Genomic DNA, 14,667 nt, shown 5'->3' with positions numbered 1-14,667 from the left:
GTCGTTGGCCACCCGTCTGTGCTCTTGTGGCCTTTTCTGTTGCACTGTGTATTTGCTGCTGCTGTGCAGCACACATGTGCCCTGGCCGGGGCTGTGCCGTAAACTGCTAGTGTGCTGGACTGCTGCTTTTCTTCCACTCGCCTGTTTATTTGGTGTTAGAGACAGTCTCTGTCTGTCGCCCAGCCTTGCCCCTGACTTCCAGCAGTCCATCAGTCTCAGCCCCCGGGTGCGGGGACTGCAGGCCTGAGCCAGTGTGCTGCCCCTTTTGCCCTTTACGTACGTGTTAAATTCCCTGTCAGCTTCATTTTTCTCTCTCCTCTCTTAAAATACCTTGTTCACTTTAGGGGTTTTTTGATGTATTTTAAAAAGATGTTGGGCCCTCAGATCTCGCTAGTAGTTGAGCACATGAAGCCTTACTGTTTCATCTCAGAGAAAAAGGAGAAAGAGTATCTTGAAAAAAACAAAAACGGGGCTGGAGAGATGGCTCAGAGGTTAAGAGCACTGACTGCTCTTCCAGAGGTCCTGAGTTCAATTCCCAGCAACCACATGGTGGCTCACAACCATCTGTAATGAGATCTGATGCCCTCTTCTGGCCTGTAGTCATATATGCTGTATACATAATAAATAAATCTTTAAAAAAAACAAAAAACAAAAACAGCCTGGTGGTGGTGGCGCACTCCTTTAATCCCAGCACTCGGGAGGCAAAGCCAGGCGGATCTCTGTGAGTTCGAGGCCAGCCTGGGCCAAGTGAGTTCCAGGAAAGGCACAAAGCTACACAGAGAAACCCTGTCTGGGGAAAAAAAAAAAACAACCCAAAAAACAAAAACAAAACAAAACAAAAAAAAACACCGAAGAGAAATGTATTGCTTGAGAAAATTCTACTTCTCACCCAACTTTCCTTTGCATTGACCTTGAAAATCTTAAGTTTCTTGCCCACTGCTTGTAACTTAGACGGTGAATGTCTCCTCCGTCTTCGGCCCTCTTTCCCTGCTTTTGGCTTTTGTTTGTTTTATTTCAGCAAAGTTGGAGTTTATTGAGAGACTCTTGAAAACAATGGATGCTTCTCAAACATTCACTACTGGAGGCCCAGAGTAGGGTGCAACTCAGTGACAAGGTGTTTGCCTAGCATGCATACCTTAGGCCCCTAGCTGCCACCACACACACACACACACACACACACACACACACACACACACACACACACACACACACACTTCTCCTTGTCACACTTGATCTCCATTCTTGGGGGTTTGGTATTTATGAATGTCAAGTTGACTGTCAGATGACTCAGGTCCCTGGTATATCAAACAGGGTTGGCCCATAGATGTTATCTGTTTAATCAGCCTGAAGAGAAAGAGGCTCCTGGAGAGCTCCGCACCTGTGTGGAGAGCCCCAGAGTCAGAGTTGAGCTGACCTCCTGACCTGGAGCAGGACCTCTGAACCCTCAGCTCCTCCCAGGCTGAGGGCACGTGGGACAGTGAAGCCCTTGCAGCTTTGGGGCAAAAATGATTAGTCAGGACTCAGGTAGCTTTTGTATTTTCATGAAATTACAACCTATAATTTCATGAGATCTGTGCCTGCTTGTGTATAATAGCTACTTTTTGGAAAATTTCTCTCATAACCTCTCATCTGTCTCTCAAAATTAACTTTTTCAGTGATTTTAACATCCTTCGCAGCACTTGGTCACTCTGTGTCCAGGTAGCCGTAGCCACCCTCTGCACATGCTCCTCTCGGCTGTGTCCACCATGCTTTCTCACTTCTCATCCGGGTCAGCCTCTCAGAGCAGCCCCTGTGACTAGTGTGAGTGGGACCACATGGCGTCAGCACACTGTCCTGTGCCATGAGCCCGGCAGCTGCTTCCTCAAGACTAGCGATATCCTCTGGAACCGGGAGCTCCGTGGCCTTGGGAAAGGGTGTGAAGGGCCAGATAGCCTGCTGTATGACCCTTCACCCCCACTGCCCCGGGCCGGTCACTGCAGTACTCTCCCAGAACATCAGCTTCCTTGAGTGTAACCTGAGCTGCATGTGGTACCTTGCAGCTACCTGACCTACATCAAGCTGTCCACAGCCATCAGGCGGAATGAGAACATGGCGAAAGGCCTGCACAGGGCCCTGCTGCAGCAGCAGCCGGAAGATGACAGCAAACGCTCTCCCAGGCCTCAGGACCTGATCCGGCTCTATGACATCATTCTGCAGGTAACCCTTGAGCCTGGGAAGGTAGCCTGCCCTCTGCCATGTTGAACACAGGATGATTTGGGGAGTGAAGGGCTGTGGAGAGCCAGGAGGGACCAGTAGCTGAGTGGAGGATAGAGAAAGGCGTGGGAGTAATTCTGAAGCCTGGTGCTCCATAGTTCAGGCACGTTAAGGTGTTGATAAATGCACCCACAGGCACTCATTGAGTGCTCCCCCGTGTGAGACACCCCAAGATAGGTGTGTGAGCATTGGGGACGGAATCCATACTGGGGCGCCTGCTGCAGGTTGGTCAGTTAGTAAAGCTTGCTACACGAAGCCGGGCCTGGTGAGTCAGACCTGGGTCCCAACACTTGAGATGCCCATGCAAGCTGTGCATTGAGTTCAAGGTCCTCCGGTCTCTCCAGCCCCTCATCTTTGCTCCTCTTCAAAGAACCTGAGTTTGGTCCCCAGAACTCAAGTCAGCTCACAGTCTCTTGTAGCTGCGGTTCCTGGGGATCTGACGCCCTCTTCTGGTTTCTTTGGGCACCTGCCGAGGTGGCATACACAAACACACATGCACATAAATAAAAATAAGTCATAAAAAAAAAGATGGCACTGGGCCTTTAATCCCAGCACTTGGGAGGCAGAGGCAGGCGGATCTGTTAGAGGCCAGCCTGGGCTACCTACATAGTGAGTTCCAGGACAGCCAGGGCTACATGATAGAGACCCTGTCTCAAGAAGAAGAGTTGAGAAAGATACCTGATGCTGACCTCTGTCCTCCATGTGCACACACATGTACATACATGTAGGTGTATGCATGCACACACACCAATCTAAAGTCTGGTTTTCCAGGCCGTGTGGTCCACGAGTCTGAGGGTTGGTGAGGAGCTGAGTGGTAAAGGACAAATGTACTTTTGGTGTGGGGACCACAGGGGGGACAGGGCAGTCACTGCCAGGTCCCATTGTGCTGGCTTCCCATTATTTTGAGTGTAGACTCTCTTTCTCTGCCCTTATCTGTTCTAAAAGGTCTTCTGACAAGATCACTCTGAGGCCTCTCCTCATGGATTTTCTTGTTGCATCTGTTGTACAGAATCTGCTGGAATTGCTGCAGCTTCCTGGCTTAGAAGAGGACAGAACCTTCCAGAAGGAGATAGGCCTCAAGACCCTGGTGTTCAAAGCATACAGGTACTGGCCTTCTGGGTGAGCAGGGCTCTGCAGTGTGTCCCAGCAGTCATTGGCTGTCACGATGCTGCCTTGCTGTGCAGAGGGTGCTCAGTGTTACAGGAAGCCTCAGCAGAGATGGCAGCAGTAGTTTCCAGAGTTCCTCATCTACATTTCTGATAGACTTTGGGGTTTCCTTCTCTTACTTCTTCCCTCCATTGAGAGCACCGAAAGACTCAAGCATTGGAAAGTGTGTTGGCAGACCAGAGCAGCCGGTTCAGGGAGCCTGAGCTGAGCAGGATGAAGCTGGGCACCTCAGTTCTGAGATGAGGCAAGGTGTGGCTCACTCGAAAGTGGGCTGTCAGCAAGGCCAGGGACCTGGCAGATGGCGGAGCAGAGTGCGCATGCTCCCGTCGTTCATGCCTCTGCTGCCCTTGGGCCTTTGCTCGCGTGGTCCCGTCTGTTGTGGCGGGGCAACACTAAGGTTCTGTTGGGCCCTGTAGAGTTTTGTTTGGTGTTTTGAAAAGAGATGATTAGGGATAAGTAAATAGTTGTGGCTTAGACATGTGATGTGCACAGTGGTGCGTGAGGGTTTAGGTTGGATGCAGTCAGCCAGTGAGAGACGGCTGTGTTGGAGCTGCAAAGCCCAGGTTGCTGGGTACACGCACTGCGGAAGTGTGCTGAGGGCTAGGGTGGGGTTTCCCAGGCCGCAATCCAGAGTTCAGAATCCTGTTTCCAGATTCACGTTAATCCTGGCGGCAGGGACAGCCTTGGTGTCAGGCAACTGTTGCTTCAGAACGCTGTGGCTCTTTCCCCTCAGGTGTTTCTTCATTGCTCAGTCCTATGTGCTGGTGAAGAAGTGGAGCGAAGCCCTGGTCCTGTATGACAGAGTTCTGAAGTATGCAAATGAAGTTAGCGCCGATGGGGGAGCCTTCAAGAACAGCCTGAAGGTGAGCTGGTGACCTCTCCTTGTTTCCAAGCGTTACTGAGCGATACAGGGACTGTGAGGGGACAGCAGCTGGCAGCTTCTGAGGAAGCCCTTCCCCTCCCATCATCCTGAGTCATCTCTGTCTGACCTAACCTGCTCTGGGCCTGAAGAGGATTTAGCTGTGACAGAGAAAGCCATTTTATCCAGCTGTGGTGGGACAAACCTGTAAACCTTGCTCTGCAGAGGCTGAGGCTGCAGGATTAGGAGTTTGAAGCTAGTCTAGGCTTCAAAGCAAGCTCAGAGTCAGCCTTGACTACATAGCAAAAGCCCAACTCCAGAGATAGAAAAGCCACTTTTCTGCTTCAAAGGAAGCAAGCCATGTATTGTTCTCAGGTTGGCTACTCATGGAAATCACATGGCAAAATGTCAGAACATTGACATGTCCTCATCAGAGTGTCTGCTTTGACTGGTGTGCGATCTGGGAGTGGACACTGGAGTTTTTGAAGCTCCACAGTGGTTCTGAAGTCAAGCTGTGACCCTGCTGAGACCTTCCTGCATAGAATCTGCTTAGGACTAGCCGCCTGGAGAGATTCAGGCTCCAGCCCTTAAACCCTGCTCCCCCAGCATTCAGGCCGTGGAGGCAGGAGGATCTTGAGCTCCAGGCCAGCCTGGGCTGCATAATGAGTTCTAGACCAACAGGGCTACTTAGACCCTAAAAAGTTAAATAAGCAATAACTGGCTATGCAGAGGAAGCCATGTTCTGTAAATAGAGCCTGTTTAGAGGCAGGTGGGTGTTACTGGTATGGTCACGGCCAGCACAGAGCCACTGCTGTGTGTGCACAGTGGCCATGCCCCAGAGAGGCCCGGCTTTGACCTCCAGAAAGCATGTGAATTGTTGCAACCACAGTGGCTCATGGTAGTCCATTTGTGGAAACAGCTGAGTTCAGTGGCAGAGCATCGCTCAGAGTGCCGGGTTCCGGAGTCCTCAGCACCCGTGAGAGCATTCAGAGGCCAGTAGTAGTTGAGAGGAGTCGGGGGGGGGGGGGGGGGGGGGAGAGCATGGCCATAGGAGCATGGTAGAAATGGGGGGGGATCCGGGCAGATCTCTGTATGTTCGAGGCAGCAGACTGGCATCGTGGCATCCATATGTAGTCACAGCACTGGGAGGGCTGAGGCAGGAGGAGCACCATGAGTCTGGCCAGCCCCGAGGCCCGTAATGAGACCCTTGTCTCTAAGGAGAGGAGAGCAGCTGCAGAGGGATGAGGTGGCTGAGGCCTTGACTCTGCACCCAGTTTTGCTCTTGGGGGTGTGGCTGGCCCAGCATTTGCCCTTGCCATGCTTCAGGGGCTCTCATTTGGCAAAGGGAAGTCCAGGGCAGCCCCCCAGGGTGCTCCTGAAGGTTACATTAGCACTGTGTGCTCTGCGGGTGTCGGGCATGGGCTGCAGTTAGAGTGTGACAGGCAGAGAGGTGACGCTCTTTCGGGCACTGGTGCTTGAGCCCTGCCAGCCTTTCCCACTTGAGAGAAGCTCACTGTGTGGCTGAGGCTGACCTTGAACTCCTGGTTCTCCTTGCCTCTACGATTATAGGCATTAGCCACCAGGCCCAGCATGTATTGGTTTTTTATAGTAGAGACATTTTTTTAAAAAGACCTTTTTTTGTTTTTTTGAAACAGGATCATAGAACTCACTCTGTAGCCCAGGCTGGCCTCGAACTCACAGAGATCCACCTGCCTCTGCCTCCCGAGTGCTGGGATTAAAGGTGTGCGCCACCACCACCCAGCTATCTTTTTTTTTCAAGTCTAGAATGTCTCTCAAAACCCCAGTGGGCTCACCTAACGCGGGTTCATGTGGCTTGCTGCTCCGCCTGGCCTGCTGGTAGTGAGCGTGTGTTCTCTGCTACTGCAGGACCTGCCTGATGTGCAAGAGCTCATCACTCAAGTGCGCTCAGAGAAGTGCTCGCTGCAGGCTGCAGCCATCCTGGGTAAGCCTCCTCCCCGGTCTTCTTCCACGCCCTCCACCTCTGTTTTACCGTGAAAAGCCTTGTTTGGGTTAATCTCTATAAGGTTGCTGTTACCGCCTTGCCGTCCACCACAGGAGGGACTGACTGTGCAGAGGGATTTGAGAAGCCCGGTCACTGTCCGGTCTCCTTAGCTCCTCTGGGTTGACCACAGTGGATCTGGGCCTTACCACTGTTTATACCACTTCTTCATCTGGGAGGGAAGCCTCACTCTCTCTCTGTCCCTACGGACCTCGCCTTACTTGGAATATAGAGCCATGCTTGCCACAGTGGTAAAAAGCCTTATTGTGACAAGAATGTGCAGAGTCCCTGTTCTTACTGAACCCTGTGAAATTTCCAGATGCAAATGACTCCCATCAAACAGAGCCCTCCTCTCAAGTCAAAGACAATAAGGTAAGGCAACTTGTGCATTTGAGGACTAGGGGACCACTCTGCCCCTGGGTCTAGGCACCCCGTTTCTTCCCTTTTCTTGCCCAGACACCCACAAGTGACTCAGATGCCTTGTTAGTTGTCCATATCCCTAGGGAAGTGGGGAACAGTCTTGACTCCAGTGTTAGTAACTAATAAAAGTTGGGAACATAGCCAGGTGGCGCACGCTTTCAGTCCCAGCACTTGAGAGGCAGAGCCAGGCGGATCTCTGGGAGTTCGAGGCCAGCCTGGTCTACAGAGCGAGATCCAGGACAGACACCAAAACTACACAGAGAAACCCTGTCTCAAAAAAAACAAAAGCAAGCAAACAAAAAAGTTGGGAACATGTGACTGGAGAGATGGCTTAGCGGTTAAGAGCACTTGTTGCTCTTGCAGGGGGTCCGGGTTTGATTTCTAGCACCCATGTGATGGCATAGAACCCTCCCTAACTCCAGTTCCAGGGCAGCCAAGGCCTCCTCTGACTTCTGCAGGCACCACACACACGTACACGTATTCAGATAAAACATTCATACACACAAAAAGGGAGCAATAATAATAATAATAAAAGGTGAGTTAGGAAGGAACACGCTGTGTAAGCCCTCAGGCATGTGTCCACATGGGCGCACACAAACTGAGGGCTGAGAGAAAACACGTGCAGGCTGCATGCCCAGCACAGCAAACGTCCGCTGTGGGCCTTCTGACGGACGTCTTGATCTGTCTTCCAGCCTCTGGTGGAGCGGTTTGAGACCTTTTGCCTGGACCCTTCCCTTGTCACCAAGCAAGCCAGCCTGGTGCACTTCCCACCAGGCTTCCAGCCCATCCCTTGCAAGCCCCTCTTCTTTGACCTGGCCCTCAACCACGTGGCCTTCCCCCCGCTGGAGGACAAGCTGGAGCAGAAGACCAAGAGTGGCCTCACAGGATACATCAAGGGCATCTTTGGATTCAGGAGCTAACCAGGCTCTTCGTCGGGGGCAGGGAGGTCCTGACTTACTCTGTATTGTGAGACAGACCCAGCGAGTTCCATGTCATTAAATCCAGGTCTCCAATGGCCCGGGGGCGGGCAGAGCTCAGCACCCTCAGCCCTGCGTCCCTACATCTTGTGTGTTCGTGACTTACTTTCATAACCGATCATCATCTGGGCCCAGAGTCGGGGTCTCTCTGCCCCCTGTGCCTCCTGGGGACTGCTGCTGTCCTGGCCCTTGTAAGCCATGGCTGATCGATCACTTTTGGTCAATAATGTGTTTGGGGGTTCCACACACATTATTGGGAGGGGCTTGGGAGTGTTTGTCATGTGTCCTCGGTCCCATGGATTTGAAACGAACTCCGCCTTTCTGTGAGCATCCAGAATCCCCTCAAGTGTGTCAGTGACTGAAACATGGGCGGTGTCCCCCAGAGTCATGGTCAGCCTTCCCCTCCTCCGAGAACAAGCAGAGCGCTCTATTTTTAACTATGTTACACTCGGAAACCGCGAAACCAAATCTTCTATTAAAAGGTAAAGATAATGGAGGCTGTGCCCGTTCTTTACATGTCTTCCCTCACGCCCATCCAGCCCTAAGGGACCTGGTTGAGTGGCCACCAGAGCAAGCGCATCCTGCCTTGCTGGCGGCCAGGGGTGGCTGGCACAGTTGTGTGCTGGACGCACTGCTTTCCGAGTCCCCACCTGTAAGTTTGGACGCCATCACAGCCTCATCGCTTCCCTTCTCGCCCCGTGGCTGTTTTCTTTGGACATACTTTTCTCTTTAGTTTCTGTTACAGCATCAGTAACGGACATCCCAACAAGCAATGTAAGAAAGAATAAACCTGAAATGCACCACTACCTCTCAAGTCCCTTTGGAAAGCATAGGTTCTTTGTTCCACTGTGTATGTGTTGGGAGGGGACGTTCACCAGGAATGAAAGGTTGGCTCCATTATGGTTCAGACTGGAACAGGCCGGATGTGGTGAGGGCAGCCTGAAAACTGAGGGTTTGACTACATTCTTGAGGGTATCCCAGCATGCATACCAGGGTGGAAGGATTTGGAAAGTATTATAGAAGACCTGCTGGGCTAGCCTGGGACTCTCATAGGTGGCTGTCTTCTCCCTTGGGAATTGCTTAGGCATCAAGGAGCCTCAAAGCTGTGTATTGCATATGATTTGGGCTGTCCTGGGACTTAGGTTTTTGTTTTCAAGTTTCACCATCTGCTTATGAGTTTCCTCTTCCTCTGCTTTCCTTCCTGCTTCCCTGGCTCTGAAGATGAGCATGATGGCTGACTGCAGCAGGTTGACAGCTGGGTTTGGTGCCGAAGGCTCTGGTCCATGTCCCTGACGGGCTGAGGGCCAAGTTATCTCCTTTTCTTTTGGAATTGGTGATGGAACCCAGGTCCACACACTGGAGCTCCCCTCCTCCTCCTCCTCCTTCTCCTCCTCCTCCTCCTCAGTGCTGCAGCAGCGCAGGCCATGGCTGTGGCTCTGCTCCTCCCTGCATACATCATCTCTGCCCCTTTGCCTTATTCTCTGCCCCAGGCCTACTGTGCGTGAAGCCTCCAGCCCACCTTGAACCAGTGTCCAAGCACCATGAGGGGCTGGGTTAGAGAGGCTCCCTCCAGGTCTTCCTCGTCTTCCTAGGAAGGGGGCTCTGTCTCGTTCTCACCCTACAGCTCCTCCTTTTCTCCAGCACAGCCCCATGGGGTCCACACTTCGAATGGCAGGGATAGAGGCGCACGTCATTCTGATTGGGCTCTTCAAGATTGTTCAATGTTTCTTCCTCCTGGCCATCCACTCCTCCCAAGTGTCTCTGCCTTCAACGCCCTGGGAGCACTGGCCATTGTCAGCCTCATGCTGACCATGACATAATGATGTAGAACATTGCATTTGGGACACACACAATGTATTTACATAAGGAAATAGACTTGGCAGGGGTCAGAGCTGAGGTCTCCAGCTCACAAATTCTTTGATACTGGCAGGATTCATGGACATTCGGGGGGCCTGAGTCACAGTCCTTAGGCTCAGGAGGTGGGCCCTGTTCTGTGGTGGCTCCTGTCCCTGTCTGTCTGCTGTCTTCCTGACTGAGAGGGCACTCCAGGGAGAAGCCACGCCTGTTTTTTGTCTTTTATGTTTCTGTTGTTGTTTTTTTCAAGACAGAGTTCCTCTGTGTAGCTTTGGAGCCTGTCCTGGATCTCGCTCTGTAGCCCAGGCTGGCCTTGAATTCACAGAGATCTGCCTGCCTCTGCCTCCCGAGTGCTGGAATTAAAGGCGTGTGCCGCCATCGCCATCGCCGCCGCCGCCGCCGCCGCCGCCGCCGCCGCCGCCGCCGCCGCCGCCGCCGCCACCACCACCTGTTTTCCACCTGGTTCCACTCCTGTTTTAACACTCATCTGCTTCCTTGTCTGATGGGTTCCACCTGATGGGACACAGGGAGGCTGGCGAGGGTACTGCTGGGAAGGGACAGGTGGTACAGAAGGCCTTTGGAAACTCCAGTGTCTTTTCCACCATGCCCTCACTTGGTGTCTATCTCTTGCCCGTTCTTCATGTCAAGAGTAAATTTTTGGAACCCACGCTTAGAGTGGGATTGTAGCTTGCCAGGCTTGACTCCAGCATCCTTTCCCTGGTAGCAACTGAGCCTCTTACCCAGGTAGTGAAGTGACAGCCTTCAATGGCCAAGCAACCCTTGTCCCACAGTAGACCTGGACCGCAGGAAGCCCTTCTTCTACATGCTGGGGTGCTGGCTCCACCCAGGAGCGAAGGTCCCTGCTCACTGTCATCTGTCGGGACCGTACACCATTAATTACACAGAAAAGCCAGTTGATCACAGGACTCCAAGCAGCCCCTTGCTGTCCACAGCCCTGAAAGCTGCGCACATTCAGAGGGCTAAGAAAATACCCAAAGATAGCAAAGATATGTGCTGCTTCTGATTTATGTATTTTTATTTTGAAGACGGTTGTTGCTACAGAGGAGATGGAAAGCAGATTTAGCTGTAGAATTTATCGATGCTCCAAAGCATGAGAATAAATTGGAAGCCGCCTGTGTCCTGACAGCACCAATTGGAACCATCTAACCTGCTGTCCTTTCAGCCTTAGACACGCTTGCACGGTGGCTGCCAGACCTGCAGAGCCTGGGACATGAAGCAGCTGTGGTCAGGGCACCCGTGGGCAGGCTGGAAGCCCAGCTGTCCAGTGTGCACGGGAGGCCTCATCCCTGACATCCGTGCGCACACAGGAAAGGCTCTGCAAATGTCCACAGGGGGGTTGTTAACTAGGTGTGGGTTCCAGAAATAATCTCAAATGACACATTTAAAGGACCCATTCATCGGGGGAGGAGTATACACTTGCTGTGGTGTGGGTGTGGAGGTCAGGACAACTTTCAAGGGTCCTTCTCTCCTTCCACCGTGGGTTACTGTCCTGGGTGCCCTGGGTGGTTTTGAAATGCCGCGTCTAGTTGGTTGGTGTAGAAAGCCCGGAAGGAAGAGAACAAGAGAACGTGCGCCCTCCGCACAGTCCTAGGGTCGCCACAGTCACACGGGCTGTACCACCTTTTGTTCCTCTCCAGCCAGACCTTCCTCTGGCATTCCGTTTTATCAGCCACACTGCCAAAAGAACCTCCCCCAGAGAGCCCTGTGGATTCCTGGGGCCCAGCCTTTTGCATCTGACGTCTGACAGATGGAAGGAGGCTTCTCCCGACTCCCCCACCTAGCTGGCTGGCCTCTCTAGGCCCAGTTGGTGGACAGCTCCTCTGTTCCTCACTGGGGCAAAGAGCGTAATGGAAGGAAGTCATTCAGGTTGCCCAAGGGTCAAAGAGCAGATTCTGTGCAAACCAAGGGCCACTTCCTACTTCCGGGGAAAAGAGAATTGCCACCATCTGCTCCAGGGATGAGGCCCTTGAGCTGGAGGAGTCTTGAGTCCTGGCATCTTGGCCCCACTAGGGGCAGGCTGCACTTGTGCTCAGCTGGCCTCTGTGCTTCCCAGTCTGCTCAGCCCTTAGACCCCACAGGCCCTGTGGCTTCCCCTGAGCTGCCCAGCTCAGCCTGGAGGGGCTTGCAGACTGAGGGGTATGAACACAGCACCACTAAAGTCACAGGGACTGGGGCATTCAGCTGATTTCAGACCTCTGAATGCACAGAGGAGGGAACAGAGCAAGGGACAGAGAGGACCAGAAACCGTGTCCCACGGGGAGGAGGAGGACACCTGGGGCCCACCCTGTCCAGCTGGTAGCTCAGAGCTAAGCTACTGAGTTGTTTGTTTGTTTGTTTGTTTGTTTGTTTTTTCATGACAGGGTTTCTCTGTATAGCTTTAGAGTCTGTCTTGGAACTCACTCTGTAGCCCAGGCTGGCCTCGAACTCAGAGATCCACCTGGCTCTGCCTCCAGAGTGCTGGGACTAAAGGTGTGAGCCACCACCGCCAGCTGCTACTAAGTCTTTTGTTTTTGTTTCTTTCTCTGTTTTAGAGAGGGTCTTGGCATGAAGCCCAGGCTGACCTGGAACTTGCTACATAGCCCAGCTTGGCCTCAAACTCCGAATCAATCCTTTTCCCTGTGCCTCCTGAATGATAGAATTATAGGGCGCGTCACCATGCCTGGCTTGTGTCATAGAATTTTTTGTTGTGTGGTGGTCTCATGGAGGCCTGGCTGGCTTCGAAGTTGTTGCAGAGCTGAAGATGACCTTGAACCCCTGATCCTTCTCTCAAGTGTTGGGGTAGCAAGCACTGTCCACACACCCACCTGTATCCCAGAGAATTCCAACATGAGCCACAGATGGCAAGCCTCACCTGTATTACCAAGTTTTCTAGAAGCCACATATTTATTTATTTAAAATTTTATTTTTAAAATGTTATGTGAGTGTTTTGTGGGCGTGCTCAGGGCAGAAAAAAGTGTCAGATCCCCTGGAAATGGAGTCACAGACAGCTGTGAGCCACCATGTGGGTGCTGGGGATTTAACCCGGGTCCTCTGGGAGAGCAGCCAGTGCTCTTAACTGCTCAGCCATCTCTCCAGCCCCTATTATTCATTTTTAAGACATGGGTGACCTTGAACTACTGATCTTCCTGCCTCTGTCACTCTAGTGTCAGATTTCAAGTCGACACTCTGGGTTCATGCAGCGCTGGATATTGAGCCCAAGGCGTCCCGAATGCTAGCTAGGCTGCCACTCCATTAACTGAACTTCGTCCCCAGCAGTGAAAGCCAAATAAAAAAAGGGAGGGGGGAGTGTTAATATATTAACTTAATATACTCAAAATCTCATTGAAACATGGTAGCACACGCCTTTAATCCCAGCACTTGGGTGGCAGAGGCAGGAGGATGTCTCTGAGTTTGAGGCCAGCCTGGGCTACAGAGTGAGATCCAGGACAGCTAGGACTGTTACACAGAGAGAGAGAGAGAGAGAGAGAGAGAGAGAGAGAGAGAGAGAGAGAGAGAGAGAGAGAGAGAGAGAGAGAAGGAGAGAGAGAAAGAGAGAGAGAGATTGATTTTGTACATGGTTCGGTTTAGGAATGTTCAAATGCTCAGCAAGCACAAGGCTGGTGACATACTACTGTGCAACATTGCAGGTCTCCATAGAGACAGCGACACAGAGTCACAGCTCTCTCCATGTCCCTGTCCTTTCTCCTATGGTTTACTCTTGGGACCAATGCTCTGCCATCTGAGTAGGAACCCTCTGCTGCGACAGTTCACGTCAGAGCTTGGAGTCTTCCTGCCTGCCCTGGCCAGCCCTCAGCTGGAGCTGATCTGATTTGATCTGACAGTCACATCAAGGGAGTCAGCTCCTGTTTTTTCTTGCAGTGAGTCAATTAGCCCTTGAGCCTTGGTGCACACGTTGGCCCCACAGTGCTCATCTGTTGCCTGGAGGGCTTCCGCGGCGGAGTGGAAGCACTGTGGCACAGACCGGCTGCCATCTGGGCACCTCCAACCACCCCACCCCACCTCCCACGGCCACTACCTCCTGGGAAGGGCCCTGTCTCAAAGGGGAAGACAGCTGTGTGGACACAGGTCCAGGAGAAAGGTGGTAGTTAGCGTGGACCTTTGGGCCATGCAGTCACTTAAATGGTCCCTGGTGAGACAAGCTGATTGCAGGCAGGGATATTAGTGTTCAGAAGGAAATTGTCACAGGAATTAAAGTGGGGGATGGAGGCCGAGTGGGTTTGCTCCTCTGGTGCTATCTCACTAATCATGTGGTGCCTAGGCCCACCTCGTTTCCTCCCGTGGCCTTCTTCACCCCTCATTGCTACTGCCAGCCTCTTCAGGAACAGAAGACTGAATCTTCCTCCCTAGGTCAGTGGCCAAATTCAGTAGCTTCTCAGTGAGATGGGGCCAAAAGATGGTTGGGCCTCTCCCGGTGCCCTGAGGCCCTGCTAGAAATAGGAGTTGACTTGGCACTTGATGGGAGGAAAACGCCACTAAATCAGTGTGACCATGCAACAGTCAGGCTGACTTGGTAGGAACCACAAGGGCCACTCAGTGGCCTTTCTACCAGGAAACTGGACGGAAAAACAACCAGGGTGCCATGGATTGTCCAGTGACCTCTGCCAAGGCTTAGCTGCAGGGCTGACCAATTCTGGTAGTGGTCCAAGAAGGGGTGCAGTGGGTAGGTAGTCTGGCCTCTCTGAAGCTAGCATTTGAATCTTCTGAGGGTCCTGATCGTGCATGGAGCTGTAGGGGCCCATGGGGAACGAGCTGGGTGGCACCTACATTTAAAAAAATATCAGATGCAGGCAGTTATGGTGGCTCACACCCGTAGTCACAGCACTTGGGGGCTGAGGCACAAAGGTGGATTGCCAGCTTGGGCTACATAGCAAGAGCCCATCTCAAATTGAAAAGAAAATGAAATCAAATGAGTTGCCTGGTGTGAATGTCTCCCAGCTGCCCCGTGGGAGATAGAGCAAGGCCCCGGGTGGCCCCACCTCTCCTGGCAGGCCGAGCCATGGGTGGGGGCCCGGCTGATAGCGGACCTCTGTGCAAGGGGCCCAGGTGTTAGCTAACCCCAGCTCTAGGACCCGCTGAGCCAGCGCCTACATATGAGT

The 14,667-nt window shown here is 52.5% G+C and overlaps 1 protein-coding gene across 1 annotated transcript in view; it reads left to right on the top strand.

The window, feature by feature from the left end:
- Srp68 (signal recognition particle 68) overlaps positions 1-8,186 on the top strand; it is a 30,536-nt gene extending 22,350 nt beyond the window's left edge. The window contains exons 11-16 of the mRNA XM_006993656.4: positions 2,040-2,196; positions 3,263-3,357; positions 4,154-4,283; positions 6,167-6,242; positions 6,619-6,671; positions 7,412-8,186. Of these exons, the coding sequence (XP_006993718.1) occupies positions 2,040-2,196; positions 3,263-3,357; positions 4,154-4,283; positions 6,167-6,242; positions 6,619-6,671; positions 7,412-7,639 (739 nt within the window). The 3' untranslated portion in view covers positions 7,640-8,186. The remainder of the gene's footprint in view (positions 1-2,039; positions 2,197-3,262; positions 3,358-4,153; positions 4,284-6,166; positions 6,243-6,618; positions 6,672-7,411) is intronic.
- The last annotated feature ends 6,481 nt before the right edge of the window (positions 8,187-14,667 follow it).

The sequence above is a fragment of the Peromyscus maniculatus genome, chromosome 8, assembly GCF_049852395.1.
Source record: "Peromyscus maniculatus bairdii isolate BWxNUB_F1_BW_parent chromosome 8, HU_Pman_BW_mat_3.1, whole genome shotgun sequence".
Classification (NCBI taxonomy): domain Eukaryota; kingdom Metazoa; phylum Chordata; class Mammalia; order Rodentia; family Cricetidae; genus Peromyscus; species Peromyscus maniculatus.
The sequence above is the reverse complement of the archived record's forward strand: the minus strand, read 5'-3'. Positions and strand labels throughout refer to the sequence as shown.